The sequence below is a fragment of the Aegilops tauschii genome, chromosome 7 (genome assembly GCF_002575655.3).
Source record: "Aegilops tauschii subsp. strangulata cultivar AL8/78 chromosome 7, Aet v6.0, whole genome shotgun sequence".
NCBI lineage: Eukaryota > Viridiplantae > Streptophyta > Magnoliopsida > Poales > Poaceae > Aegilops > Aegilops tauschii.
In genome coordinates this window covers 18,494,428-18,520,827 of record NC_053041.3, presented here as the reverse complement: position 1 = coordinate 18,520,827, position 26,400 = coordinate 18,494,428, and the positions used below count along the sequence as shown (strand labels likewise).

Sequence of the window (26,400 nt, the reverse complement as noted above, 5' to 3'; positions counted from 1 at the left end):
AATTGACGCGACGTTTTTGGGATTCCTAATGAATGTTTGAGAAATATGGTGGGCAATTAAACACATATTCCTCCCTACACTTGCATAAGAAATTCCTAATGCATGCTTGAGAAATATGGTGGGCAATTAAACAGCGCTACTAAAAGAGATGCCTCCTATGTTGGGTGCCCAGAAAAGATGTATTGAACGAAGGAAGGATTCTCAAAAAAGAAGAAAACATGAAGGGTAAATATTTAAACGGGGCAAGGACGAATCAGTACTACGTATGTGGGATAATTAATTGACGCGACGTTTTTTGGATTCCTAATGAATGTTTGAGAAATATGGTGGGCAATTAAACACATATTCGTCCCTACACTTGCATAAGAAATTCCTAATGCATGCTTGAGAAATATGGTGGGCAATTAAACAGCGCTACTAAAAAAGATGCCTCCTATGTTGGGTGCCCAGAAAGGATGTATTGAACGAAGGAAGGATTCTCGAAAAAAGAAGAAAACATGAAGGATAAATATTTAAACGGGGCAAGGACGAATCTGTATTACGTATGTGGGATAATTAATTGACGCGACGTTTTTGGGATTCCTAATGAATGTTTGAGAAATATGGTGGGCAATTAAACACATATTCCTCCATACACTTGCATAAGAAATTCCTAATGCATGCTTGAGAAATATGGTGGGCAATTAAACAGCGCTACTAAAATAGATGCCTCCTATGTTGGGTGCCTAGAAAGGATGTATTGAACGAAGGAAGGATTCTCGAAAAAAGAAGAAAACATGAAGGATAAATATTTAAACGGGGCAAGGACGAATCAGTACTACGTATGTGGGATAATTAATTGGCGCGACGTTTTTGGGATTCCTAATGAATGTTTGAGAAATATGGTGGGCAATTAAACACATATTCCTACCTACACTTGCATAAGAAATTCCTAATGCATGCTTGAGAAATATGGTGGGCAATTAAACAGCGCTACTAAAATAGATGCCTCCTATGTTGGGTGCCCAGAAAGGATGTATTGAACGAAGGAAGGATTCTCGAAAAAAGAAGAAAACATGAAGGATAAATATTTAAACAGGGCCAGGACGAATCAGTACTACGTATGTGGAATAATTAATTGACGCGACGTTTTTGGGATTCCTAATGAATGTTTGAGAAATATGGTGGGCAATTAAACACATATTCCTCCATACACTTGCATAAGAAATTCCTAATGCATGCTTGAGAAATATGGTGGGCAATTAAACAGCGCTACTAAAAAAGATGCCTCCTATGTTGGGTGCCCAGAAAGGATGTATTGAACGAAGGAAGGATTCTCGAAAAAAGAAGAAAACATGAAGGATAAATATTTAAACGGGGCAAGGACGAATCAGTACTATGTATGTGGGATAATTAATTGACGCGACGTTTTTGGGATTCCTAATGAATGTTTGAGAAATATGGTGGGCAATTAAACACATATTCGTCTCTACACTTGCATAAGAAATTCCTAATGCATGCTTGAGAAATATGGTGGGCAATTAAACAGCGCTACTAAAAAAGATGCCTCCTATGTTGGGTGCCCAGAAAGGATGTATTGAACGAAGGAAGGATTCTCGAAAAAAGAAGAAAACATGAAGGATAAATATTTAAACGGGGCAAGGACGAATCTGTATTACGTATGTGGGATAATTAATTGACGCGACGTTTTTGGGATTCCTAATGAATGTTTGAGAAATATGGTGGGCAATTAAACACATATTCCTCCATACACTTGCATAAGAAATTCCTAATGCATGCTTGAGAAATATGGTGGGCAATTAAACAGCGCTACTAAAATAGATGCCTCCTATGTTGGGTGCCCAGAAAGGATGTATTGAACGAAGGAAGGATTCTCGAAAAAAGAAGAAAACATGAAGGATAAATATTTAAACGGGGCAAGGACGAATCAGTACTACGTATGTGGGATAATTAATTGGCGCGACGTTTTTGGGATTCCTAATGAATGTTTGAGAAATATGGTGGGCAATTAAACACATATTCCTACCTACACTTGCATAAGAAATTCCTAATGCATGCTTGAGAAATATGGTGGGCAATTAAACAGCGCTACTAAAAAAGATGCCTCCTATGTTGGGTGCCCAGAAAGGATGTATTGAACGAAGGAAGGATTCTCGAAAAAAGAAGAAAACATGAAGGATAAATATTTAAACAGGGCCAGGACGAATCAGTACTACGTATGTGGAATAATTAATTGACGCGACGTTTTTGGGATTCGTAATGAATGTTTGAGAAATATGGTGGGCAATTAAACACATATTCCTCCATACACTTGCATAAGAAATTCCTAATGCATGCTTGAGAAATATGGTGGGCAATTAAACAGCGCTACTAAAAAAGATGCCTCCTATGTTGGGTGCCCAGAAAGGATGTATTGAACGAAGGAAGGATTCTCGAAAAAAGAAGAAAACATGAAGGATAAATATTTAAACGGGGCAAGGACGAATCAGTACTACGTATGTGGGATAATTAATTGACGCGACGTTTTTGGGATTCCTAATGAATGTTTGAGAAATATGGTGGGCAATTAAACACATATTCCTCCCTACACTTGCATAAGAAATTCCTAATGCATGCTTGAGAAATATGGTGGGCAATTAAACAGCGCTACTAAAAGAGATGCCTCCTATGTTGGGTGCCCAGAAAAGATGTATTGAACGAAGGAAGGATTCTCAAAAAAGAAGAAAACATGAAGGGTAAATATTTAAACGGGGCAAGGACGAATCAGTACTACGTATGTGGGATAATTAATTGACGCGACGTTTTTTGGATTCCTAATGAATGTTTGAGAAATATGGTGGGCAATTAAACACATATTCGTCCCTACACTTGCATAAGAAATTCCTAATGCATGCTTGAGAAATATGGTGGGCAATTAAACAGCGCTACTAAAAAAGATGCCTCCTATGTTGGGTGCCCAGAAAGGATGTATTGAACGAAGGAAGGATTCTCGAAAAAAGAAGAAAACATGAAGGATAAATATTTAAACGGGGCAAGGACGAATCTGTATTACGTATGTGGGATAATTAATTGACGCGACGTTTTTGGGATTCCTAATGAATGTTTGAGAAATATGGTGGGCAATTAAACACATATTCCTCCATACACTTGCATAAGAAATTCCTAATGCATGCTTGAGAAATATGGTGGGCAATTAAACAACGCTACTAAAATAGATGCCTCCTATGTTGGGTGCCCAGAAAGGATGTATTGAACGAAGGAAGGATTCTCGAAAAAAGAAGAAAACATGAAGGATAAATATTTAAACGGGGCAAGGACGAATCAGTACTACGTATGTGGGATAATTAATTGGCGCGACGTTTTTGGGATTCCTAATGAATGTTTGAGAAATATGGTGGGCAATTAAACACATATTCCTACCTACACTTGCATAAGAAATTCCTAATGCATGCTTGAGAAATATGGTGGGCAATTAAACAGCGCTACTAAAAAAGATGCCTCCTATGTTGGGTGCCCAGAAAGGATGTATTGAACGAAGGAAGGATTCTCGAAAAAAGAAGAAAACATGAAGGATAAATATTTAAACGGGGCATGGACAAATCAGTACTACGTATGTGGGATAATTAATTGACGCGACGTTTTTGGGATTCCTAATGAATGTTTGAGAAATATGGTGGGCAATTAAACACATATTCCTCCATACACTTGCATAAGAAATTCCTAATGCATGCTTGAGAAATATGGTGGGCAATTAAACAGCGCTACTAAAATAGATGCCTCCTATGTTGGGTGCCCAGAAAGGATGTATTGAACGAAGGAAGTATTCTCGAAAAAAGAAGAAAACATGAAGGATAAATATTTAAACGGGGCAAGGACGAATCAGTACTACGTATGTGGGATAATTAATTGACGCGACGTTTTTGGGATTCCTAATGAATGTTTGAGAAATATGGTGGGCAATTAAACACATATTCCTCCCTACACTTGCATAAGAAATTCCTAATGCATGCTTGAGAAATATGGTGGGCAATTAAACAGCGCTAGTAAAAAAGATGCCTCCTATGTTGGGATAATTAAGAAAGGCATTCACGCATATTTGCATTGCACGTTGTGTAGACGGAAATTGCTAATATGATGACTTAATAAACAGAATTTAGGCTAATTAAGTGTTGGGCAGATTTTGTGTGCTAGCTGATCACAATTTTATGCGTGCAAATGACCAACCTATGTACTCTCCTTCTATCTCGTCTAAGAGCATCTCTAACAGATTCTGTAAACACTTGTCCCGCAGAAGTCATTTTTACACGTTTTTACAGTATGACATGTGCTTCGACAGAATAGATTCCGTAAAAGTCTTCAAGAGCGCTGCTATACACACGATAAAATAGCGCCTGACTGATCCTACATTTCAGCGCTATACCAAGCGTGCATGCACGAGCTTTGAGTAGAATGATCAATTGTCTCTATACATTCATTCACCCACACCGAGTACAAGATACACACAGAGGAGCGGTTACAAGGAGCCCGATGGAAGTGGCACGCACGCATGGGCATGCTCCATGATCCTATAAACTAGGACTACAAGTACACATACATACACAGGTACAATACACGTTAACACTTTGGACGGCAAGAAAAAAATGCCATCACATATTCAAATAATATTCATGTGTATGCAAGAACTATATTTATAAAATGACATAAAAAGGAAAAAAAGGAAAAGCAAAAACTAGATGAAAAAGATTAAAAGACACAAAACGAAAGAAAATTATAAGATTCGTACAATATAAGATTGTTTTGCAAACTATGTTAGCTTGCACAATGATCTTATATTATGGGATGGAGGGAGTATCTCTCACCAGAGTTAAATAGGATCCAATGAAATCACTAATTAGAGAGAGGATACCCTTTGAAAAGTCACTCCCACGGTTTTTCGTAGATTCGTTTATTCTCTTCTCTACACTTCTGTTTAGCCCTATTAGTCGTCTCTACAGGTCGTGATGGCTCTTGTAGTCTACTGAATCAACGAAACCTGGGCTCGGTCGCTTGCATTAACTGGAAGCTCTAATTTAGACAGTAGATCCGCATGAACATACAGCTCACTTGAACCCATGATCATGGACAGTACACACTGGGGAGTAATTTTAGACAGTAGGTCCGCATGAACGTTTAATTAAAAAAAACCATTAACTGGAGTAGTATTTTTTTTTCAAATTACCACCGTCCAGCGTGCTAAAAAGTGTGCCGTTACCTTAACACTAGCTGTACCTGGACGTGCGTCTTAGGTCGTATCGATGGCATGCAATTTTGCTTTTTATTCATAGTGGGGAGCATCTTCTCACGTCATTTACTCCCTCCGTTCGGAATTACTTGTCGCAGAAATGGATGTATCTAGACGTTTTAGATACATCCATTTCTGCCATTCTAGATACATCCATTTCTACGACAAGTAATTCCGAACGGAGGGAGTAGGTCGGATCGATGGCATGCAATTAAGACCCGTTGTGCCTCTTTCTCTCGTCATTTTGTTCCCGTCGCAGCATCTTCTCACGCGGTCGGTGCAGCCACTTGATCAATAGTGTGTTTCAACTACTCCTGCTCTGCTTGCCCACATGCATCTTATGGAGAACCACAAGAGCTACAGATTAACTAATAACCAGACAACAGAAAAGGCAAAAGCAAAAAACACAAAAAGCAAGAGACAGACCGAACCGTACACATTGGAAATTAAGTTGTTTATAATTACTCTCTCCGTAAACTAATATAAGAGCTTTTAGATCACTATTTAGTGATCTAAACCTTCTTATATTAGTTTACAGAGGGAGTACTTAATTACTCAACTGTAGCACGCGTATGCAGCCATAGCTTCCTACACCTCTATGTTGCCAGACAGCACACACCGGCACATGAACCATCGGGCTTGCAAATGACCAGATCCGCTATTGCCGCGGTGTCATTTTGTTTTGCTCTACATAGTGGGTGAGAATGCAGTACTAACATATATACACTTTGAAAAGGATGCCACACGAAGGAATATTTCATTTTTAGTATGGTATATACTACTCACAAAATTCTTGTCTTATATTTGTCTAGATACGGATGTATCTAGTCATGTTTTAGTGTTACATACATTCATATGTAGATAAATCTAAGAGAAGAATTTTGAAACGGAGGTAATATAATGTTGGTGACTAAAGCGTATGTTACCCAAAGCAAATCCTATTAACATATTTAACATATGATTAAACGGTTGCTAACTTCCTGCTATGATGACTAAAGTGTAGATTGAATAAGGTTCTCCCCGCCTAGACCCCGTCCTGGTGCTGCGTCTAGCATCATCGTTGGGCGTGTGGAGGTGTGTCTCTGGCGGATCTATCTTTGATGGATTTTCTCGGATCTGGTCATAGTTCTTCTATGTTTGCGTGTTTTCAGACTGGATCATTCCAATCTATGCTTACTCTTCATCGGCGGCTGTTGATGTTCCGGTGCGCTGGTCCTATAGGGTCTTAGCACGACGACTTTCTGATTGTCTGCTACAACAAGTTTTGCCTAGCTCCGTTGAGGGAGAGGTGATCACAGCGGCGTGCATTTGGCTGGCTTTAGTGCTTGTAGTCGTCGCTAAGTGCTCTACAGATCTAGATGCATTTTTTGTTATTTTTTATGCTCGTTGTACTGCATGCCATGATTGAAGATGAATAGTTCGAAAAAATTTCAGCAATGCTTTCTCTCTTTCACACCTTATTTTTGTAACTAATTTTAGCCGACACATCGGCAACTGAAATGTCAAATAAAAAATGTGATTATCAACATTGCGATGGAAAAACACTAAATATAAACCAAACACCCCTGCAATGCGACAAATCTAAACATCCACGACTATCAAATAGACTCATCGTTTATTTTCATCGACGACGTCTTATGCGTTGGTCATATGGGGCTTTAGCACGATGACTTTCTAACTGTCTTCTACAGTAAGTTTTGCCCGGCTCCAATGAGGGAAGGGCGATGATAGCGACGCATGTTCGGCCCGCTCATGTGCTTGTAGTCGTCGCTAGGTGGTCTACGGACGTGGATGTAGTTTTTTGTTACTTCTGATTCCTTGTACTGTCATAATAGATGATGAATATATTGAAAGTTCTTCCCCAAAAAGACCCATCGTTCACAGGTTTCTAATCCGCAAAAAGAAATCCTGGCCATGATGGATTGAGAAAAAAACTGCCATTTTATCAACAAAGAGTGGATTTTATTTAGAGTGAAGCCTCATGGAGACGCAAACACAATGAAGACACACACGATATTTGCATGACTAGAATGCACACAAGCAACACCAACACATGCACACAAAGAATCAAGATGACAAAAAGCAAAGTCATACAAGACTGAAATTGTGCCTAAGCGGAGGAATAAGAAAACGAAAAAAGAACTTCAAAGCAATCGAAACAATGATTAAAGAACTACGACAACGATCATCTGCACTAACCATATCTTGACATCACAAGGACAACGAGGAACGTTCGTCATCAGTAACGTGTCCATGAATGGAACGAGGCTCAAGCGCCGCCATCACCAGATTGAATCACCAAAAGTCAGACACTGAGTTTTCACCATGAAGATAAAGTTTAAGAAAATCCGAGCAATGCCTTCAAGAAGATAACGAAACAAAAACACAAAAACACTTTTACTGCTGCTGGCTTTTGCGACTTGCGAGGAAGCAGGCACGCTTGCTGCTAGTACCAAGTGGATTATGCTCGGTAGATCCAATACGTAGGCTCCAAATTAGCCCCCATGGCATGCACGATGCCATGTGCATGCACGTTCTCATCTACTACTTCTTACTAAAATACCGTTAGCCGTAGGGAGAGAAGAACAATAATCCCCGTTCGCGCGCTATAAAAGCAGCACTGCAGCTTGCATTGCTTTGCTACACCGAGTTCACTTCTTACTCCTACTCCTCAACACCCCACCAAAGAGTTGTTTGTGAGAGGATCATATCGGCCGGCCGGAGATAATGGCGGAGACCGTGCTGAGCATGGCGAGGTCCATGCTGGGCGGCGCCATTAGCAAGGCCGCCTCTGCCGCCGCGGACGAGATGAGCCTCCTGATGGGTGTGCGCAAGGATATCTGGTATGTGCACATGCACTTCTTTTGTTTTTCTCATGCACTTCCCACTGCCTCTTACATCCTTTTGTCGGTTAAGAACATCTTATTAGATGAACATTAGTCAGACATATAATTTTTGAAACAACCAAAATGTTTTACTCAACTCTTGTATATAGAATGGCACCAGGTATTCATGGTAGGCTTGAAATCTCTTCATGGAGGTGCATATTTCTTCTATTTTGTTGCATATCACAGGCCGCAAGAATGACACCAAGCATGTCGTAATGAAGTTACTTTTCCATTGTTGATAGGTTCATCAAAGACGAGCTAGCAACGATGCAGGCTTTCCTGGTGGCCGCTGAAGATATGAAGAAGAAAGACTTGTTACTCAAGGTGTGGGCAGAGCAAGTAAGGGAGCTATCATACAATATTGAAGATTGCCTTGGTGAATTCATGGTGCATGTGGCAAGTCAAAGCTTGTCGCAGAAGCTTATGAAGCTCAAAGACCAACATCGAATCGCGGTGCAAATCCGCGATCTCAAATCAAGAGTTGAAGAAGTCAGCAACAGGAACACACGCTACAACTTGATTGAGAAGAACCAAATTACCAGAACAAATGATGAGAGGGATTCTTGCATGGAAGATATTCGCAACCATTCAGCTAGCAACATAGATGAAGCAGGACTTGTGGGGTTTTCCAAGCCCAAACAAGAGTTGATAAAGCTTATAGATGTCCATGCCAAAAATGGTCCTGCTCAGGTAGTATGCGTCGTCGGCATGGGCGGTTTGGGTAAGACTACTCTTACAAGGAAGGTTTATGAAAGTATGGAGAACTTTTCTTGTTGTGCTTGGGTCATTGTCTCGCAATCGTTTGTCAGGATGGAGGTTCTCAAGGTTATGATCAAAGAATTTTTTGGCAATGAAGCACTGAAGAAGCAACTTGAAGGTAATGTAGTGCGAGAAGAGGACCTCGCCAACTATCTGAGGAAAGAGCTGCTTGAAAAGAGGTACTTTGTTGTACTTGATGATTTGTGAAACATAGATGATTGGAACTGGATAAAGAATATTGCTTTTCCGAGTAATAACAATAAAGGTAGCCGGATAATTGTAACAACACGAGATGTTGGTTTAGCTGAGAAGTGCTCATTGGAATCTTCCCTACCACTTATCTACCACCATCAACCCCTAGAAACAAATGATGCCATATATTTGCTACTAAGGAAGACTAGGAGAAGTGAGAAGGACATGGAAAATGATGTGAAAATGAGGGAAATAGTTACCAAGATAGTGAAAAAGTCAGGACTATTACCACTAGCTATTCTTACAATAGGAGGCATGCTTGCCACTAGAGAGGTTAGTGAATGGCAAAGTATTTACAAGCAGATCCCCTTAGAGCTAGAGAGCAACCGAAGTCTTGAAGCAATGAGGAGGATGGTTTTTCTGAGTTACAACCACTTACCTTCTCATCTTAAGTCATGTTTTCTGTATTTAGCCATATTTCCTGAGGATTTTGAAATCCAAAGGACGCGTCTGGTAGAAAGATGGATAGCCGAGGGGTTTATTACCGCCAGAGATGGGCTAAGTGTTGAGGAGGTTGGGAATAGTTACTTTAATGATCTAATCAACCGAAGCATCATTCAGCCATCAGGAGTGAACATAGAAGGGGTTGTGAAGAGCTGCCGAGTCCATGATATCGTTCGCGATGTCATGATAGCAATATCGAGAGATGAGAATTTTGTGTACGTGGCAGGGAATAATTTGACTAGTGTTGTAAATAAGACCTTCCGCCATGTAGCATACCATGGTATCATGTGCCAAAAGATAAATATGGATTGGAGCCACGTTCGGTCAGTAACTGTGTTTGGTGACAGATCATTGGGGCCATCACCTTCTGTCTGTTCACCCGACATGAGAATGCTCCGAACGTTGGATCTAGAGAATGCACAGTTTCCACTAGCACAAAAGGATATCAGCAGCATAGGATTATTGCGCCATTTGAAGTATGTGAATTTTTCTGATTCCTTGGGAGATTCACATATCTATAAACTTCCCAGATCCATAGGAAAATTACAAGGCTTGCATACTTTGAACATAAGAGCCGGTTATATTACAGAACTACCAACTGAGATTAGTAAACTCAAGACTCTGCAGAGTCTCCGTTGTGCCAGAAATGGTTCCTTTGAAAGGTTTGACTTGGATAACCCAAAGAAATGCTTGCTGGCTGTATCTTGTCTGCCCATGCAGTTCACACCTTTGGTTGATCCTAGTGAGCGTGCTGAGGTAGTTGCTGAGCTACACATGGCATGGTCTAGCCGTTGGTCAGAGTCAGATGGTGTGAGGTTGCCAAAAGGAATGGGCAACCTGAAAGAGCTGCAAATACTAGAGGTTGTGGACATTAGGCGGACCTGTGGCAAAGCAATTAAAGAGCTAGGTGAGCTTGTGCAGCTGAGAAAACTGAGGGTGGCAACAGAAGGGGCCACCAAGCAAAAATGCAATGTATTGTGTGATGCCATTCAGAAGCTCACTTGCCTCCGCTCTCTTACAGTGAATAATTTTCTTATTGGCTCAGGCGTAACACTAGAGTGGCTGCATGTTGTTTCCTCTCCTCCTCCCCTATTGAGGAGTCTGAAGTTGGATGGATGCCTTGGAGAGATTCCTGGCTGGGTTGGCAGTCTGATACATTTGGTCAAGCTTCGCTTATCCAGGACTGTAATAAAGAAAGAAGGTAAAATCATGGAAATAATAGGGTCACTTCCCAACCTCAGGCAGCTTAGTCTTGGAATGGGCTCTTATATTGGGAGAAGTTAGCGTTCAAAACGGGAGCATTCCCAAATCTCAAGAAACTTCATATTTGGATACTGAAGCAAGTGAGAGAGTTGATATTCGAGGAGGGCACCTCACCCCAGCTGGGAAAGATAGAAGTGAGTGCCTGCCGGATAGAATCAGGGATTAATGGTGTCGAGCACCTTTCAAGTCTCAATGAGATTTGGCTTAATACTCGTGGTAAAGTGGCCAGGCTTGGTATGTTGCAACGTGAATTGGAGGCACACCCCAACCACCCCGTGCTGCGACTGCATGACGAGCAGAGCTATCACGACCTGGGTGACATTGTCCAAGGATCCACTATTGTAGTACATGTGGCTGAAGCAACGGAGGGGGAGGAATCATCATCTCTCCATGCCGAGCATGCAGCAGCAGGGGAGACCTCCTCGTCGCAGTTGGTGGCCGTGACGACTGGGAGCGACAGGTCAGTACTCAGTGGCTATTTTCTCTTTTGTTCACTAGCAGTAGCAGGTAAGTATGAACTGAACTGATGATGTGTTTTAATCTGTGGTGTAGCAGCAGGCAAGATCCTGACATAAGGCTCTGCGTCAAAGGCTCTGCTTTGGTGGAAGATGATTTCTGGTCCTGCAATTCCGACAACGATGATGCTTGATGGTTGGTCGACGCCTTCGCTGGTACCTACAGGTAGAATTTCTGCCTATCTATTTCTGCTTTAATTTTGCTTTCAGCTTTTTATTTATTCTGATACTGTACAAAGTAAAAACATCGCACTTTGTTTTCGAAAACTAAACCACGACGTCTCAAAACAGAAGCAGTTCTTTATCATATCAGTTTCGTGTCTTAGACTCTCCACATCCATTACCAATTGGGCTCCTCTTGTTTTCTACGATTTGAAGAACCCTTTTGTTACCACGCTTATAGGAAATTAGAATTTCACAAATCCGGGACAAGCTGGAGCATGGCATGATCAAACTCATGATGAAATTAATGCGACCTATGGTGGCGCGTTACCTGATTTTCTGCCGAAGGTTGTATAATAACAAGGAGCCAACTAGAGGCAGGTTTAGTCCAATGGAAGTACTAGAGGTGCGCATCGGCTAACCTTCTGCTCCTTCTTTGTTTTTTGTTTTTTAGGCCAAAGAGTAAGCTACTCAATGAAAGGATTACAGTCTGCTGACCTTCTACTCCTTCTTTAGGAGCAAGGCAGAAATTGGTGTTCATAATGTGTAGCATTTCATAATGTCAGGAATCTAGATATTTGGGAGGAGCTGGAGCAACTCTGACAGATTAGATTTGAGCGTGATGCAACTGATGAAAATTTTCTGAAGTATGGACTGTGATAACCCTGATAACTGGTCAGTTCATCTACATCCCCTTTTTCATGTTTTCATGTTGGATTTTCCATATACTTATGGTTTCTGGTATCATTTTCAGTTTGCAAACATGCATTTGCTAATGATATGTACTAATTGATGCCGTGTATTTGATCTCAGCTGGGGAGATGAGGTTGAAAATGCAAAGGACTACACCGCACGAGATGCTGCTACGTACTAATTAAGCATTTAAGCTGCATATACGTACTGCTATGCCGCAATTGGCCATCACTTCAGCTCTCGAAACATCCCTGCTGGCTGCCGGCCTCTGATATGGTGCAAGGTGAAGCAGGAGGGATCCTGACATTTTGCCGCTGTTAATGGAAGATGAATGCATTGATCTTGGGGCTTCAATGTGGCAGAGGCAAGTACACCATTTTGAGATCTCAGAAGGAGTTTACAAGTTAAAATTGTCGGCCCAGATGAAAAATCGGTTCTTGGGGAACACCATGGAATGGAGTGGCTGATCAACCTGATGAGAACACCTGCAATTTTGAATACAGACTTGCTCTGTTTTCTAGTACTCTGTTTTTTTGTAGAGATGGTTCATTACCCTCCACTTGTTGCTGCAACTATGTACTATGTGCTTGTTTGTAAACAGAGAATGATGACTGCATCAGTTTTTTTCCCCTAAAAGGAGGATTACACTCGGCCTTTGCATCAAGCAATGAACACAGCCATAAATTATTGCATCTGTTGTTATCCATTCTCCGCCAAATATGCCTGCTATATATACACTGTTAACTCTGATTTTCATTCTACTATATATTTTTTGAAAAGGTTCATTCTGCTATATATACTCATGTATTCCTCGCAAAAACAAAAACTGCGATTTTCATTGTATTAGCTTTAAAAACTTTAGTTTGTCAGGGAAAACGTCCCCCGGCGGTTTCTTTGGTCGAATATCGCTCAGCTTGCTTTTATTTCCTATGATCCATTTCGTAGCAGAGAAAGAACATACTGTTTGTTTGTTAAAGAAAACCTCCTTCAGTGTTCAGTGTCCACATGGTACCATGAGTTTTAAAACGTCAGAAATGTTGATACCTAGGAGACACTGGAGCGACACTGCTTGCTAGGTGAGATTTGAGCGGACCCCGCGTCGTCCTCCCCCTAGGGCGACTCGGGCGGCCAGAAACCTAGCCGCCGCCGGGCTAAGCCCGGGGGCCGACGGCGGTCGCGGGGGATCTCCTCTCTCGCGCGTCTCCGGGGTGGGGCGGACCCCAAGGCGTGGTGGTGCGACTGATCTGGGATCTGCGGCGCGGTGTGGCGGCAGGCGGCGGCAGGCCGGCCCGTCCTCGGACGGCGACGGCTTGGCGCGGTGGGCGTTGTGGATGGCCCTTCGGTCGGCGGCGGCCGGCTTGGCTGCGGTGGCGTGCAGGCTGCCTTCAGATCGGCGACGGCAGCGTGGAGGGCCTGGTGGTCTCGTCGGCGGCACCTCCGATCAGATCTGTTCTGACCGGTGCAGCCGGCGGTGGTGGTCATCTCTTCCGTCAGAGGTGGTCGGCCTGAGGCTGGGTGTTCGGATCTCGGGATCCGTCATCTGGCACCAGCTGCGAGTCGGGGAGACGTAGTTGCCGGTGAAAACCGAGCCGACGGCGGGCGATGGCGGCGTTCCACATCGTTACCTTGATGAAGGCATCGTCATGTGACTACCGTCGACCCACTCGTATTGCTCCGGGGGAAACCCTAGGATCTGGTGTTCCAGACCGGATGATGGCGGCACTGCGGTGTCGTTTCTCTCTTGGGAGCGTCGTTTTGTGGAGCAGGGCTGGAAGTCAGAGGCAGGAGGTGGAGCAGCTTCGTCTTGCACGGAGCTTCGGTGGAGATGTCAAGTCATGCCTGACCGACAGGTGCTAAACTTGGTCATGCCTGGTCGGCAGGTGCTACGCACGACAGATCCTCCAAGGGCTTCAAGTTGTGTCGGCTGGTGGTACTTGGCAGCATGGCGCTGAGGTGTATCAGTGGCGACCGCGACGTGTACAATTGTTTGCGCGCAGGGAGGAGGTGCCGTTGGGCGCCGTGGTGGCGTCGGCGATAGCTGGACCGAGCAAGGTTGATGCATCAGTACAGTTCTGAAGATGGAGCGGTGGCAGTTGGCGGCGCCGGCCTCTATGAGCACGCCGGACCGGCGAGACCCATGCCCGGCAGGCGTCCTGGATGGGTCCTCAGGTCTTAGATATTAGGTTTGGTTACGATGTCTGTTTGGTATTAGGCCCAGGCTATCTGCGCCCCTTCATCAACTGGATAAGTGTAGCGACAGTTTGTTGCTTAGACGGCGGCTTTAGTCCTACTGTGGTATTACTTTGTAAGGTCTTATGAGAATAATTAATAAAGTGGCCGTATGCATCGCCTAGATGCAGAGGCCGGGGGTCATCCTCCTTTTCTAAAAAATATACAACTTTTACAGTAGTTGGCATTTTTTGGAGCCGTTCGTTTGTCTTGATCTAACGGCGCATACATACGTAGTACTCGAAAGTACGCGGATGAAAGTACTCGAAAGTACTATTAGTCTAGGGGCATTTTAGTCCTAGGAAATATATGACAAGGTGGGGCCCTCTCGTCCAATGCAAAACCGCCGCCCCTCTCCTCCAGTGCAAAAACGCCACCCCTCTCGTTCAATGCAAAGCCGCCGCCGTGCTCCTTCCCCTCTTCCATCACCATTGCAACCGCGGCCATCTCCTAGCCTTCTCCTCCTTCTCGCGGCCGCAACTTTGCTCTTCTCATCTTCCACATCCACCCCCCTCTTCCATCCACGCAAGATCCTCGATGGAGCAGCAGATCGAGCACATCGGCGGCGGCGAGAACGCCGACTTCGTGGAGATCGCCGACGGCGAGAACGCCGACTTCATGGTGATCGCCGGCGGCGACCAGGTCAAGATGGACAGGTTGACGGAGATCCGTTCTTGGTTTCACAACATATTGCAGATGAACTGGACGGCAATGGCCACTTTGAAGCAAATGACGAGGAGGGAGAGGGCAAAGCTTTCCCCCCCACCCGCACAACCGATGCATAAGGTCGAGATCCTCCTCTGGGCGATGGAGCAGGCCGATTCATCCAGCCCGTGGACCGGGCGTAGGTGGTGGGCGTTCAGATCCAGGGTAGAGCATCCACTGGATCAGGAACCCACGGTGCACGAGGTGCCGTTGCAGATTGTGGAGCCTCCAACCGAGTCGGAGATGACTCCGAAGCGCAAGAGGAGGAGGACAGTGGTCGCGACGTCGCTTCCCCGCCGTTCTCCACGCTTCCCTCGCCGCTCTCCTCGTCTGAACGGCGGCCGTAGCTATGTTTAGGGTAAGATTGCTGAATTTCATTCATCATTACTTGTCACTTGCTTAATTTGATTCTCTGCAATATGTTCTTGCTACCTGTGTACTTGAATCCGTAGCCTCTGGATGGTAGCTTAGTTTGATCGACGAGGCTGTAATGAGTCTAGGCATATAGCATTGCTATGTTTACTTGCTACGTTTTGATGTGCTGGAGTGGTATCCATGATAGGAAATTTTGTCTGTCACCTCAAGAGTTGTGTTCAAATTACGTGATGCAATCTGTGTAAATTGAACTTGCAATATTTTGGCTACAAGAAGTGCCTCCAGAAAAGTTCAGTACACAGTTTAGAGTGATAGACTCTGGGTTGACACTGAAATATTTCAATACTGCAAGTTTAGTAGATAGTTGTAGGCATTGAAATATTTCAGTACTGACAGGTTCACACTGAAATATTTGAGTAGTGCAATTGCAGTACACACGGGTACACACTGAAAAATTTCAGTAGTGCAATGCAATTTCAGTACACACGGGTAGACACTGAATATTTCAGTACTGCAGTTTCAGTACACGCACGCAACCCCAGAAATATTTCGGTGTAGCCGTTTCAGTACACGCGCGTAGCCACTGGAATATTTCGGTGGTGCTGTTTCAGTACAAGCACGTAGCCTCTGAAATATTTCGGTGGTGCACTTTCAGTACACGCACGTACCCACTAAAATATTTCAGTGGTTCACTTTCAGTACACGCACGTACGAAATGAAATATTTCAGTGGTGCTGTTTCAGTACACGCATGTAGCAACTGAAATATTTCAGTGGTGCTGTTTCAGTACACACACACGTAGCCACTGAAATATTTCAGTAATGCACTTTCAGTAGAGAGATGTAGACACTGAAATATTTCAGTAATGCCATGTCGGTGATCTTGCATCCAAATATTTAGGGCTTCCTAATGATTCAGCAAAAAAAATAGACATAAGCAGTGAAATAATTTTTGTAGGGATGTTGGCTTACTCATGTTGCCCTGCTGTACAACCTTTTGCTTCACTTCTTGTAAGTGCTTCTTGCACGTGCTATGGCCTACATGCTGTTTACTCTCATCACAGCAGTGATTTTGCATCTTGCAAAGGTCTTATTAATTCAACATTGACTTTTATGAACTTTGTATTCAAATTCGTATCCTCCTACAGTTGTTGTGACAGATTTCCTTGGCATCTTCAAATTACCGTACTGCCATTTTTCCAATACCAACTGTATTCAATCTGAAACTTTCAGTTACTTATATGCTACAAGTGGAATCATGGATAGGTTGCTGAAGATGCTGCGCCTCACAAGAAAAGTCCCTTGCTCAACCTCAACATCACATGCTTTTTTGCATTTCTAGTTGTCTCACTATTTCATGTGATGTATTTGAATACCAGAAGTTGTTATGCATTACAAGTTCAATCTGATAATCGTAGTACCTGCAGTCTGTGTGTTATCTGTTTTGTATGTGTGGGATCAAAATCTAATACGGTTCTGATTCCTGTTTTCATGGCCTTGATGCTAAGTTAAGTACATGCTGGTCAGAGTGATCGGAGGGAAGGGTGCCGCTGGTGGGAAACATTTTAGGGTTTTATCGTCGTGATAACCCTAGAAAATGAATAAAAACATCGAAAATCAATGGAACTAGTCATGGATGCTTCTCATGTTGGTACAAGGGTGAAGAAAGAATACAGGTCCATTTGAAGCAAGTCGAGAAAAACCCGTCCTTCCACACGGACCCTTACCTCCTACCGGAACGGCCGCCGGTGAAGGATCGACAACGTGCGCTTCTCGCGTCACCTCCGAGAAGTATTCTAAGCATTTAATCGTATTAGAAAATCCATACAAATGCCAACAACCTTACCAAACTATTCATGCTTCCTTCTCATGTTGATACAAAGAAGTGGAAATTTTTTGGGTCCATTTACATCATGTCCGGCAAGTATTTTAAGCAGTATAAATTCAAAAAAATATAAAACCTTGGAAACCTAGCTTTGTTTGTGCAAGAGATCATGTGTGCCAAATTTTGTGTGCCAAATTTAGGATCACGTCTTAATATTTTTAGTCCCACCTCGCCCCCGAGCAAGTGCTGCACCGGCTTAAATACCTTCATCTATTTGATTATCACAAGAGTTGGTCTTCCTTGCACTCTACGTGGAGGATATGTAGAATGAGTATGATTAATCATCTGTATTCATCCTATATATTCTTCAATCGGAGAGCAAGGATGATTGATGCATTTTTTAGGATTTATAGAAAATGCAAACCAAATATCGCAAAAAAAAGAATTTGAAATAAGATGTAACATGTTATTTTTTGAGTGGTCGGGTAATTTTTATGTAAACAAAAGGAAAAGGAAAAAAATAAACAAAAGGAAAAGCATGGGCCAGCCTAGACATCTAGACCCACGCGTGGTCCAGCACGCGGGATAGGCTGGCCTATGAAAGCCCATCTAATCTGGCCCATCGCGTGGGCGCACCAGAGCAAAGCAGACGCTGGTGGGAGTTTAGTCCCACCTCGCCGAGCGAGAGGGAGACGCACCAGCTTATATACCCGGCTGTGCCTCCCCACTCAAGCTCCTCTCATATGCAGGCAGTACTTTGCCTAATGTTTCATGCTCTTTGCCCAGTTGGCCCCACCAGCAGAACAGTAGTCTGCACCCCGGGCCTGTATCCTGGCCCATAAACTGTTGGATTCCTAGTCATATACAGGCCGTGGTGTATGAAAACTCCTGCCTCTGGTATCATAGGTGTGCATTCTTTTTGCATTCATATTGAAATTAGTCAACAAAATTTAACACATGCTCACTGACTTACCTAGCTTTGTTTTGTGCAAGAGATCATGTGTGCCAAAATTTGGGTGATTTGGAGGTGGTTGAAAAAATCACCGCATTTCGGAGGGACCATTTGGTCTAACTTAAGCCATTTTTTGAACAAAGGTGATTTTTTTCCACCACCTCCAAATCACCCAAATTTTCTATGACACGGTGACCCACATGTGCCAAATATGTCTATGAAAGAAAATTTGGGAAAAATATATATTACAATGCCCCCTTGAGGTATGGACCGATGTTATGATCAGTCAGTCTAGAGGGCGGTATAAATTCAAAAAAATTCAAAAAAATCTAAAACCTTGGTAACCTAGCTTTGTTTGTGCAAGAGATCATGTGTGCCAAAATTTGGGTGATTTGGAGGTGGTCAAAAAAATCACCGCATTCCAGAGGGACCATTTGGTCTAGCTTAAGCCATTTTTTGAACAAAGGTGGTTTTTTTCACCACCTCCAAATCACTCAATTTCTCTATGACGCGGTGACCCACATGCATGTGCTAAACATGTCCATGAAAGAAAATTTGGAAAAAAATATATTTTACAATGCCCCCTTGAGGTATAGACCGATGTTTTGATCAGTCAGTCTAGAGAGCAGTATAAATTCAAAAAAATATAAAACCTTGGAAACCTAGCTTTGTTTGTGCAAAAGATCATGTGTGCCAAAATTGAGGTGATTTGGAGGTGGTCGAAAAAATCACCGCATTCCGGAGGGACCATTTGGTCTAACTTAAGCCATTTTTTGAACAAAGGTGGTTTTTTCCACCACCTCCAAATCACCCAATTTCTCTATGACACGGTGACCCACATGTGCCAAACATGTCCATGAAAGAAAATTTGGTAAAAATATATTTTACAATGCCCCCTTGAGTTATAGACCGATGTTTTGATCAGTCAGTCTAGAGGGCAGTATGAAATCAAAAAAATACGAAACCTTGGAAACCTAGCTTTGTTTGTGCAATAGATCATGTGTGCCAAAATTGATGTGATTTGGAGGTGGTCGAAAAAATCACCGCATTCCGGAGGGACCATTTGGTCTAACTTAAGCCATTTTTTGAACAAAGGTGATTTTTTCCACCACCTCCAAATCACCCAAATTTTCTTTTACACGGTGACCCACAGGTGCCAAACATTTCAATGAAAGAAAATTTGGAAAAAATATATTTTACAATGGCCCCTTGAGGTATAGACCGATGTTTTGATCAGTCAGTCTAGAGGGCAGTATAAATTCAAAAAAATTTAGAAAAATTATAAAACCTTGGAAACCTAGCTTTGTTTGTGCAAGAGATCATGTGTGCCAAAATTGAGCTGATTTGGAGGTGGTCGAAAAAATCACCGCATTCCGGAGGGACCATTTGGTAACTTAAGCCATTTTTTAAACAAAGGTGATTTTTTCCACCACCTCCAAATCACCAAATTTCTCTATGACACGGTGACCCACATGTGCCAAACATGTCCATGAAAGAAAATTTGGAAAAAAATATATTTTACAGTGCCCCCTTGAGGTATAGACCGATGTTTTGATCAGTCAGTTTAGAGGGCAGTATAAATTCAAAAGAATATAAAACCTTGGAAACCTAGCTTTGTTTGTGCAAGAGATCATGTGTGCCAAAATTGAGGTGATTTGGAGGTGGTCGAAAAAATCACCGCATTTCGGAGGGACCATTTGGTAACTTAAGCCATTTTTTGAACAAAGGTGGTTTTTTCCACCACCTCCAAATCACCCAATTTCTCTATGACACGGTGACCCACATGTGCCAAACATGTCCATGAAACAAAATTTGGTAAAAAAATATTTTACAATGCCCCCTTGAGTTATAGACCGATGTTTTGATCAGTCAGTCTAGAGGGCGGTATAAATTCAAAAAAATTCAAAAAAAGACAAAACCTTGGAAACCTAGCTTTGTTTGTGCAATAGATCATGTGTGCCAAAATTGAGGTGATTTGGAGGTGGTCGAAAAAATCACCGCATTCCGGAGGGACCATTTGGTCTAACTTAAGCCATTTTTTGAACAAAGGCGATTTTTTCCACGACCTCCAAATCACCCAATTTCTCTATGACACGGTGACCCACATGTGCCAAACATGTCCATGAAAGAAAATTTGGAAAAAAATTACAATGCCCCCTTGAGGTATACACCGATGTTTTGATCAGTCAGTCTAGAGGGCGGCATAAATTCAAAAAAAATATAAAACCTTGGAAACCTAGTTTTGTTTGTGCAAGAGATCATGTGTGCCAAAATTGAGGTAATTTGGAGGTGGTCGAAAAAATCACCGCATTCCGGAGGGACCATTGATGTGCAGGAGAGTTCGTGGCCGCACAAGATCCCATAGCCCTTTCTGGAGACAGGACAGCGACGGAATCCGAGGCATATTAGCCTGCAGCAGCCGGTTCCGGGCGGTCCTGATCTTCTGTGGCAGCGGGCCGAGGCGCTGGTGAGAGTGGAGCGGCAGAAGATCCAGGGCGGCTCGCAGGCTCATCATGAGCCCATGATGCTGCAGGCCCACTGGAGTCAGGGGCTGTCTCCACGTCCGCCTGGCGAACGGCGGGGCGCCGCTAGTAGCACACGGGCTGGACCGCAAAGCGCATGCGTCCCTGACCATTATATGGTTGCCGCGTGGCCGCCGGTGATTGGTGCGGGCCGGAGGGCGCGCCTCGCCCGATCCGAGGTGGCCGCGTGTCGAGCGGCAGGTCGGAGGCGCGCGTGCAGCCGATCGCAGCTGGCGCGTCTGGTCGATCTGCCACGGATCCGCAGCTGTCACCTGGCGCTGATCCCGGAGACGATTGCCTGGGCCTCTGCGATGGAAATCCCGAGGAGGGTATGTTCCCCACGCCGCGGCACACGCGATATAACTCGCCCGGAACAATTTCTTCACCAGTTTCTTCGCCGTTTTCACTGTTTTGTTCGCCTGGCTCCCCTGTAGCATGGTGAGTTGTACATGCAGATACAAACACACTATGATAAGAAGTCGGAAGCAGTTTTCCTTGCACTCTACGTGGAGGATATGTAGGATGAGTATGATTTATCATCTGTATTCATCATGTATATTCTTCAATTGGAGAGCATGGATGGCTAATGTATTTTTTGGATTTATCAGGCTTTTATTTTGTTTTCAGGAGCGAAATATAATTCCTCCATTACATCTATTTCCAAATTTTATCGTGCAACATAAAGAAGCTACATGCTGGCCACGAAGAAACCATGATTCTTGAGGTTGCACTTGAAGAACTCACATATAAAATGCAAAAAAATATCCCAAACTAATACTGTTACAAGGGAGTGGACAACCAAATAGCTGAGTCATACATTATGAGGAAGTCACTAACTGACAGAATGAAGTATTTTAGAGAAAAGGTCACACGATACTAGACATAGACGACAATGCACACGCCAACATCAGGTTGATCGTCGACGTACTTGTTGTCCGACCGTGCGCACAATGTTGTAGCTATCATATTTTTTCTTTGAGATCCTGCACATAAGGATATTATTAATGCCATGGAATATATTTGGACAAATTAAAACATTAAATTACGGCATATTAGGTACCTCTATCAATTTGGCGCACGTACGTCGATTGTGACCATCTGCCTCATGACAATAGCTACATCTACCCTTTGTTCTGGTTTCTTCATCTTTGCCTGTAGCCTTTTCTTCGGAGCACCTCGGCCTGGCACATGCACGGGATCCAGAACCTTTTCGAAACCTTCACCATCAAGGTTAGCCGATTGTGGCATCAACGGGCCAAACCTAATGCTGTTACCCTGAGCATTAGTTGATCCCTTGCTATCAGCTTGTTCACTTGTTGATCCCTTGCAAACATCTTGTCCTTCCAAAACCCTTTTTAGATGCTGAAACGCCTCATCAGAGTGGCATGCCTTGAAACATGCTGCGTGACTAAAATTCCTTAGCTTACGGTACCTTAGGGCTGCAGAGTATGCATACATCTCGCTCTTTCTGGTCGGTGTGAATGCACATTTTGCACTCATTGTCCACCTAGTGAGAACACAACACCTGGATAGTGTTTCTTCTTATAAAATTCCCAATATGTAAAATATGTGGGAACATGGTGTGCCTGCGCATTCCAATTTGCAGCAAGAACAACTAATACTGCGAAGCATACCTTCCTTCGTCTCCGTGCGCACTTAAATCTTTTTATCCATTCTTTCCTTCTTAGACACAACGTATGTGGTAACCTCTGCTGCATCAAGTACCTCTCTGATCTCACATTTTATGACAGCATCTATGCTCCATAAGACCAACTTAAACACAGCAGGAGTGAAAACTTTCGCGGCATGTTTCTCAAGAACTGAAGCATTTTCCTCTGTGAATGGAACGGACTGTAAGGCCTCGACGTCTTGGAGAGCCTCGTTCAAGCGTCACGACGCAAGGCAACGCTCATAGTGCTCTAGCATTTGAAACAACGTCATCTTAGCCTCAAGATGCGTATGTAGCACCGAGTTTAAACTCTCACTCCGCTGATTGCTGCTCAATCCTAGGAAACAACGGCCCTCAAGATATGGAGCACACCACAGTTTTCTCATCTTATACATCTGATGCAGCCAGGAGTCCTCACTTGTTACTTTATTCCGTTGTAAGAAGTGTAACCATTTTCTCTCATGCTCTTCAATGGAAGATGTATCATATATGAAAGATCGGAATTCCTCCTTTACCGTGTCATCATGCAGATGGCGTACAATGTTCTGCTAAATGTGCCATATACAGAGCCTATGGTTTGAGTCAGGCCACACCACCCTGATTGCTCTCTGCATTGCAAGGTCCCCATCCGTGATCACAGATATAGGATGCTTCTGTCCCATAGCATCAGAAAAGGTCCGTAACATCCACTCGTATGCCTGGCTTGTTTCATGTGAAATGATACCACATGCAAAAATAACGGTATTGCGGTGGTGATTCAACCCGACAAACGGCACAAATGGCAGATTGTACTTATTGGTTCTGTATGTGCTATCAAAAATAATAACGTCTCCGAAAGCCTCGTAGTCAAGTCGGGATTGACTATCACACCAGAACAGTCCCTTCAGATGGCCAGCTTCATCAAGCAAGTACCTGAAGAAAAAATCTGAATCTTGCTCTTGCCTCGCCACCATGTGATTGATCACCGTTTGAGCATCCCCGGAAGAAATTGTTTCCTTCTTGTTAGCATGGCAGAAATTGTAAATGTCCCTCATAATGCATCCAACCTCATCATATCCACCGTACTGCATGCACATAATATCCATAATATGGTGTTTTCTGATCCCAGATTTTTCCATGTCTGCAATGTCCGCTTTCTGCTCATCGCTAATTCTTCTGTGTGAACGCAAAAGACACGACAGATCCCGTGGGGCTAGAGGATGGTTGTGTTCATCGATGAAATCCTTGACAAACCACTGACTTGTTTCCTCCTGTCTTGCAATCACCAATTTAGCTTTACACCCTACACGAGTTATACTCCGTGGCCTCCTCTTTCTATCTTCCATCTTCCTCTTCATGTGCTTCTCTTCACGAACCCCTTCACGACTACACACAAATTTCCTTAAAATTATATGGCAGTTGGATCCATCCCACTCGACATAGCTTCTCCGGACACTAAAACCTTTCTCAAGACCATATTTGTTATAGAATGTATAACCTTCATCCTCACTATTAAACATCTTGTTGGAAATATGATAGTACTCCATCATTGACTCATGACTTACGTCCGCCATGTCTTCCTGCATCACAATTCGGACGAATAAAAAATCTGAAAGGACAGACATAAATGCATGCAAAACCCAGTACGAAAGCTTGCGTGGAATTTTAAACTTTGCTCCTTGTACATGTTATGGCAAGCGATCATAAACGTCCATAAACTGGGTCCCCCGTAAACTAGTGAAGTGACCATGGATGATGAAAAATTCTAAATTGAATTGCATGCACTAGGGAAACCTAAATCGATGATGACTAAACAAATCTAAGTAGGAAGTGCAGGCTACGAATCAAAGTAAGTTGAGATTCGGACGATTCATACCTTAAGATGCAAGTCCGGAAGCGATGGGATCAGCGCGGGGCTTTCTCCTATACCGCCGCCGCCGTCGCCGCCGACACTGCCGCCGCAGATGTCACGCCTTATTCTTCTTCCTGCCGCCGACCACGTCTTTTATAGTGAAGGGGACCAGGAGGAGGACGAGAACGACGCCGACGACGGTGAATTGGTTCCTCTCGCCGGGCTCGTCGGACAGAAGGAAGAGGACGAGAAGGAGGACTTGACCGAGCTACTAGATCTAGACGTGGTTCTGGTCGTGGACGTGATCGGTTGAATTTTTTTTACCCTGAACCATTATGCCCTTCTCTGATTAAGCTAATTAAGTTAATTCATTCTTAATCCCCCACCAGATCGTACGGCTAATAAAAATCGGAGGGGTAAGTACTCGAAAGTACTCCAAGTACTGCCCCAATCACCGTAAAGGAGCTCAAAAAAATAAGGTGAGATTTGAGCATGGAGCGCGTCTACCTGAAGTACATCATGTGCCGCCAAGGACAATAGTAGTGGAGTGTAGTCGGGAGTCCCTGGATCTTTTTGTGATCCAGGAGAGAGCTAGTTCGTGGTGGCTCACAGTCCAAGCGCCTCTGCAGCGTGTCAAACATGTTCTGTGTATGCCTACAAACATGTGATGCTGTTTGAGCTTGAAAGCACATAATACATTTCCTGACAAAGTAAACTGATGCATACTCTGTTTGTGGATTTCAGCTGAAGATGTGGAAGATGAAATGGACTACACCACACCGTATGCTGCTACTAAATGGTGGTGGTCTCTATATGCCACAATGTGAAGCTAGCTGAGACAGACCCAGGCACCCAGCTCTTCCTACACTGCGAATGTCAAATTGTGCATTACTCTTTGGTGGCTCAATAGTCAATACACCTTCTGCCCTGAAATACACGACCCATAAATTTAGTCAAAAAATCAATGTTTTCTAAGTTTGACCATGTATATAGAAGAAAATATCAAGAAATATAATATCGAGTGAATATATTATGAAAATGATACATGTAATTTTGTCTGAATACGGATTCACTCCGTTTACTGGTACTCTCTGTTTTTACAGATGATTTACTACTATCCATTTGTTACTTTGCTGCCACTATATTCATGTTTGTTCATGGACAAAGAGTGAGGCTAGCCAATCGAAAGAGGGACCACCACGACAACTGGGCCCATACTGCAGGTCCGAGTTGCCCCAAGTACACGTGAGCCTTCTGATGTACTCCCTCTGTAAACTAATATAAGAGTGTTTAGATCACTATTTTAGTATTCTAAATGCTCTTATATTAGTTTACTGAGGGAGTAGTAGAAAAGAAAAAGCAGGCTATTCAGTTCTGAAAATGTTAATTTTTCTCCTCTGCTGTACCTTTGCCTTTCTGAGACGCTTCTTCAGTGATGCAAACTTGCAGAGTTAATTATAGGGTGGATTCCTAAGACAGCTGTCATTAAGGTGGTGCTTGTCAGTACATGCTTGGTAATTCAGACTTTCAGAGTTTAGAGTGTCACACCGAGACAGACATAGGAGCCAACTTGTATATTTGGTCAGAGTGTTGTCAAGTTTTGTCCTTTCATCCATCGGCCCAAATGGATCTAGGTCCAACTATATGAATACAAAATTATTAGTTTCAACTTATTTCTTTTAAATGAGGGAATTAATTCTATTTCTATGTTGTCCATATATATGCCTGCAACTTTTTATGTTGTACTGTATTCAGCTAGCAAACACCTAATACCTTTGTTGTTCAAGTAAACTCATATTTGCAGAAAATAAGAAGGAAACTCATGCATGCTCTGTAAGTGTATTTCAGATGGCTGGGGAGGGCATGGAAAAACAGCAATGCTACATCGACGGACGTTCACGGCCTTATTACGGGGTGGAATTGAGGTGGCAAACTGTGATTGGATTAAAGGGGAGGGCTGGGCCCCACCCAGCTGAAATTAAGAAGGGGCGGGGGGGGGGGGGGGGGGGGGATGTTTAATTAGTTGAAGGGTCCGT

At 43.3% G+C, this 26,400-nt stretch overlaps 1 protein-coding gene, 1 long non-coding RNA gene and 1 pseudogene across 2 annotated transcripts; 2 read left to right on the top strand and 1 right to left on the bottom strand.

The window, feature by feature from the left end:
* Window positions 1–7,937: 7,937 nt before the first annotated feature.
* On the top strand, window positions 7,938–11,962 carry LOC141027683 (disease resistance protein RPM1-like; annotated as a pseudogene).
* Window positions 11,963–12,018: 56 nt separating this feature from the next.
* On the top strand, window positions 12,019–12,961 carry LOC141027684 (uncharacterized). The gene is made up of 2 exons (XR_012189388.1): window positions 12,019–12,239; window positions 12,378–12,961. It is a non-coding gene; the product is annotated as an uncharacterized lncRNA (long non-coding RNA).
* An 8,540-nt stretch (window positions 12,962–21,501) lies between these two features.
* On the bottom strand, window positions 21,502–24,832 carry LOC141026369 (protein FAR1-RELATED SEQUENCE 5-like). The gene is made up of 3 exons (XM_073502795.1): window positions 24,389–24,832; window positions 21,925–24,092; window positions 21,502–21,847 (listed from the first exon to the last, which is right to left on the bottom strand). The coding sequence occupies exon 2, from the start codon at window positions 24,084–24,086 to the stop codon at window positions 23,082–23,084; it is 1,005 nt and encodes a 334-aa protein (XP_073358896.1). The 5' UTR covers window positions 24,087–24,092; window positions 24,389–24,832; the 3' UTR covers window positions 21,502–21,847; window positions 21,925–23,081.
* Between the last annotated feature and the right edge of the window lie 1,568 nt (window positions 24,833–26,400).

Bases quoted from the DNA above. Each gene is read 5' to 3' on its own strand.
- LOC141026369 (XM_073502795.1), bottom strand. From the start codon at position 24,086: ATGGCGGACGTAAGTCATGAGTCAATGATGGAGTACTATCATATTTCC.